The sequence below is a fragment of the Mucor mucedo genome (assembly GCF_025094135.1).
Source record: "Mucor mucedo strain NRRL 3635 chromosome Unknown EV154scaffold_30, whole genome shotgun sequence".
Classification (NCBI taxonomy): Eukaryota; Fungi; Mucoromycota; class Mucoromycetes; order Mucorales; family Mucoraceae; genus Mucor; species Mucor mucedo.
In genome coordinates, this window is record NW_026252314.1 from 25095 (window position 1) to 29869 (window position 4775).

Genomic DNA, 4775 nt, shown 5'->3' on the forward strand with positions numbered 1-4775 from the left:
TAGCATCATTGCTATTGACCGTGATTTGGCGTTAAAAGGTGCTTTGGAGACAATTTTTGATTCCAGCACAATTCTTATCTGCCGTTGGCATATCAACAAGAACGTGTTGGCCAAATGCAAAAAGTATTTTTTAACAGATGATGACTGGAACGAGTTTATGGTCAGATGGAATTGATGTATGAACAGTTTCAATGAAGAAGAATGGGAGAGAAACTGGAGTGTACTGAGAGATAATTACGGGTTGAACGCAAGATACCTCCCACTGTTTGCGTATCTTGAATCAACATGGTTGCCGTTGAAAGAGCATTTTGCTAACCCTTGGGTCAACAAGCACCTCCACCTTGGCGCCATCAATACCTCCAGGGTTGAAGGTGCTCATAACAAGTTGAAGCAAAGACTCAAGGTATCAACTAGTCATTTAGACAAGGTGGCAAACTTGGTGAAGAGTACAGTTGAAGTCGATGCCAGCGAATTTAAAGCTCGTTTGGAGGACCAAAAAATCAAGGTTATCACCGAGGTTGAAAAACGAAGCATGATGACAAGAGTTATAAGAGGAGTGTCCTTATACGCTTTGGCCGAAGCTCTTGAACAAGTCAAAAAAATGGAGAATTCTGCATTGCAACCTCTGTTGGACTGTACGAATACATACACGCTGACAACTGGCATTCCATGCGTACACAGGATCAAAGCCCTTCACGAGCAACGCCAAGTTCTTCAAGTTGATGATTTTCATCAACAATGGAGACTTGAGCATTCTCCTAGCATTGAGCAGTTGGAAGAATTGGATCCAGAAAGCAATTTGGACTACCTCGTTGACTTGCTGCGTACCCGTTTTAGAAACGCAGCTCGTTACGAACAAGAGGAAATGGTATCGCGTCTTTTTGACCTGGTTCATTCGCCGTTGGTACCTATAGAGCCACGAAACGATGCCAGGTCAAGAGGAAGACCTACCGGTTCTACTGCGAGAAGAAATGACACTTCGTCAAACAGAAGAAATCCCTCCGCTTTTGAACATGCTGAAAGAAGAACAAGGCTTTGTGGAACTTGTAGACAGCCGGGACATGACACAAGACAATGTTCTCAAAGAGTCATGTCCCAAGCTACTCGCTCATCTCAACAATCTCAGCAACAGCAACAAACACAATGACCATCTTGATCGCCTATTCTTATTTTTTTCTTTCAACTTTATTTTTTATCTTTTATTTTTTCTATCACATAAAAAATCTCAAAATCTCAATCGTAATTTTTCTAAAAATTTCTTGTGTGTAATAGGCCAAAAAAAATCGAGGGGGTGAAAATAACAATTCCCTTATTTAATGTCATCTGCGGAGATGAATTTAGATCCTCACGTACTTTCGTCTTTACTTTGTAAAGCAGGAATTACTTCATAACATATTTATTTAAACAGACATTACGTATAACATTATATCATGTTCGCCTAACGCGTCACATATATTATCCGAAAGCCATCTAATCATTTAGTATAAATACCTGTAATTTTTGCTAGTAGAATTCCCTAATCTAAATTTTCTCAAAATAAAAGATATATGTAATGAACCACGTACTTTGCACTTTGCCCCTGACCACGAATATCCGACTATTGGAATGTTCTGGAATCTCATGCTGAGATTCAACAACCCCAGTGTCCGGAACCTTCTAGGACCTTCCAAGACTATCCACGCAATGAACCTCCGCTTCCAAGAGATTAGTGATCATGACTCGTTTCCAAGTATCTCCGACGCCAAGCAATTAGTAATCATGGCTCATGGGTTTCGGCCACGTAAGCTGAAACCAACACTAATACTAATTAAGTAAGCGAAGACATTCTTAAACGCAAACCCATGTTATCTGAAAAGATATAAATACTCCCCCTCTCCATCGCCTTCCCCGTTCCATGTCGATTATCTTATATCCCCTGTATCCCTTGTATCTCTTGTATTCTTCCCCTTCCCTGTATAATCTCTTTTATTATTAAATACTTTGTAAACCTCTCTTCCTTTGTCTTTGTATAACTAGTAGGTATCTTCTGATATTATTGCTATAATATATTCCTAGCCACGTTCCTGACAATATACACAGTTCTAACAGTATTTTCTTTTTTTACCTTAATATACATTTTATATCCATCCCAAACAGATACATACCTTGTGTTATTCCGTCCGACATTAAATATTGTTTACGTCATTCTTCACAAACACGTTCATCAGTGTTCCCATAATGTCGTCTGAGAGTTGACTGACAGACCATAACATAATCTGCGTCCGCCGTGCACTTATCACAGAAGCATGTCCGTTTTGGAGGGGCCATGTTTAGTGCTGATGAGAAAAATAGATAAAATGTATAAATGTGTAAAAGGGGGTTAAAAATGTGAGCACTTTGAAATATAATTTATACAGTATTATCACTTTAAATTCAGACAAACGAAAATTATTTTCAGACAAGCTCAAAAAAAAATTCAGACTAAAAAAAATATTTTCAGACAAACTAAAAAATTATTCAGACAAAGAGAAATTATTTTCAGAAATATGATAACAAAAATTCAGACAAGTAAAAGTTTAAACTAGTTTTAATTCTTTGTTAAGGCAGTTATCCCAGTACGTTTCAGAGTGTCGTATCCAACCATTACAATCTTCCGTGGTAATAGTCTCACAGGCTCAATCTGTTCCATTTTATTAAGAATTTTTAAGCCTTTTTTTTTATATATCAGAACCAATTTTATTTTTGTAAATAAACCTATTTTATTTCGGACTTTGAAGCAATTTTTTTTCTCTCAATGAGCCCAATTTTTTTCGAAAAGTGCGCAAATAATTTCGGGAAATAGTGTAGTATAATTCATATTTGTAATAAAATCATCTTTTGATCTCCTAACTAAATATCTTGTAACTTGGATCGTGTACTATAAGTCTCACGACACAGTCACGACAAAACAAAAAACAAAAGGAAAGGTCGTCGCCTGCAGGATTTGAACCTGCGCACGCAGAGCGTATATGATTTCTAGTCATACTCCTTAACCACTCGGACAAAGCGACCCGACACACTCTTTCCGCTATAGAATCTAACTACTAAATTTGAAACTCAGCCCAAAAAGGAAATTTTCTAGAACAATCCATCCATCTACAAAAAGTACATCGTTAGATTCAACAATACATCTGGAGTATACATCTGAAAACCCCAAAGTCGTATTACCTTTACACTATTTTCATAAATTATTTGCACACTCTAGGAAAAAAATTGCTCACTTTTTTTTTCAATTTCCGCACACTTTTTTATTTTTTTTTTGCTCACTTCACAAATTTTTTTTTGCTCACTTTTTGAAAAAAAAATTGCTCACTTCAAGGAATCTTTTTTGCGCAGTGTGTGCGAATTATTTTAAAGGGGATTTTTATTTAAACAAGTTTCGAACTTGGACTCAGAATACCGGCAAAAGCCTTTCAAGTCGCTTATCAAGATATTTTGGCATGCTTCAGTGATTCTGGTGTTCAAAGTTTCGGCCTCCAACAGTTTTTCACGTTTCAATTTACTCTTAACAACAGACCAAAACTGCTCAATAGGGTTTAGCTCAGGGGAATAAGGTGGTAGATACACACACCCATACCCACGACTTTCGATAAACTTTCTAATATTATCGGATGTATGTATGGGCGCATTATCCATAATAATGTAGTGCCCTTTGAATTCCTCATGACGATCCATCACATCGATAGTGCTGGCAATAAAATAGAAGTAATGTCCTGTAACAGTACCAATACTTTTCTGCATTTTACTACCACCAACCGTCTTTCGTTTCTTAGAAGCTGCTGAATAGGGTACCCTAATCTTGACATTGACAATGCCATACGGGGATATAGCACCCAAAATTGTCGTAGTCTTCGCTCGTGTCAGTGGTTGGATAACCTCAGCTCGAGTGCCTTTTTTGGACCAAGCCATTGTTCGCTTCAAATTGATGTGAAAGGCAGACTCGTCGATGAAAACACAATTACTATTGTAATCCATGTCGGTTTGAATCCATCTTGTAACCCAGTCAAATCTTTTCTCAATGCTTACGGGCGAGTTTCTTTCTTTTGAATGAAAGTGTGCCTTTTTAAATGACAAGGCACACTTCTCTGTCATGAAGTTGTAAACAGTTGTCTTGGTTACTTTCAACTCACTGAACTGGCTGGTAAGACTTTCTATTGCCTGATCCAAAGTTGCAGAAGGGTGATCGATAAACGTTTCTTCTAAATGTTTTTTATGCTCTTCATTCAATAAAGCAGGTCTACCAACTTTCTTTTCGGATTTTTTGGTCTCCAATCCATCCCGCGTTTCAACAATCAAATCTTGGTCTTTTTTCAACCAGTCGTAGGCGGTTCTACGGGCAATACCTAACTGCTTTCCTGCTTTACCTGCCGTTAGGCCTTCTTCATAAACAAGGTAGAAAAAATGACCTTTGACATCGTCTCCATGTTTCTTGTAATAAGAAATTGGTCCTGATGTAGCAGTAGAAACCATCTTATTGGTTTTAATTGAGGCCTCGGGCTTTTCAGGTGGTTTAAATTCCATATAGCTATCGAAGTCAACAGTGTCAGCGAGTGGGTAACCGTCCACGTCTACTTCCATTTCAACCGGTTCATTTCCATGCTCATCTACAGCGTTTCCATGTCCATCTTCCTGAAAAATACGAAGGTCCATTGGTTATATTTATTTTCAAAATTTGTGCGAAATGTAAAAGTTAAAGTGAGCAATTTGTTTTTCAAAAAGTGAGCAAAAAATAATTTGTGAAGTGAGCAAAAAATAAA

General features: G+C 37.5%; 1 protein-coding gene and 1 non-coding gene across 2 annotated transcripts; one reads left to right on the forward strand and one right to left on the reverse strand.

Moving 5' to 3' along the window:
• Window positions 1-601: 601 nt before the first annotated feature.
• On the forward strand, window positions 602-1147 carry EV154DRAFT_417939 (uncharacterized protein; the record flags this gene model as incomplete). Its single annotated transcript, XM_051595819.1, has 1 exon — window positions 602-1147. One exon carries the CDS (start codon window positions 602-604, stop codon window positions 1145-1147), a length of 546 nt encoding a protein of 181 aa, XP_051459223.1.
• A 1800-nt stretch (window positions 1148-2947) lies between these two features.
• Window positions 2948-3029, reverse strand: EV154DRAFT_t47. The gene has a single exon. It is a non-coding gene; the product is annotated as a tRNA-Ser (tRNA).
• Between the last annotated feature and the right edge of the window lie 1746 nt (window positions 3030-4775).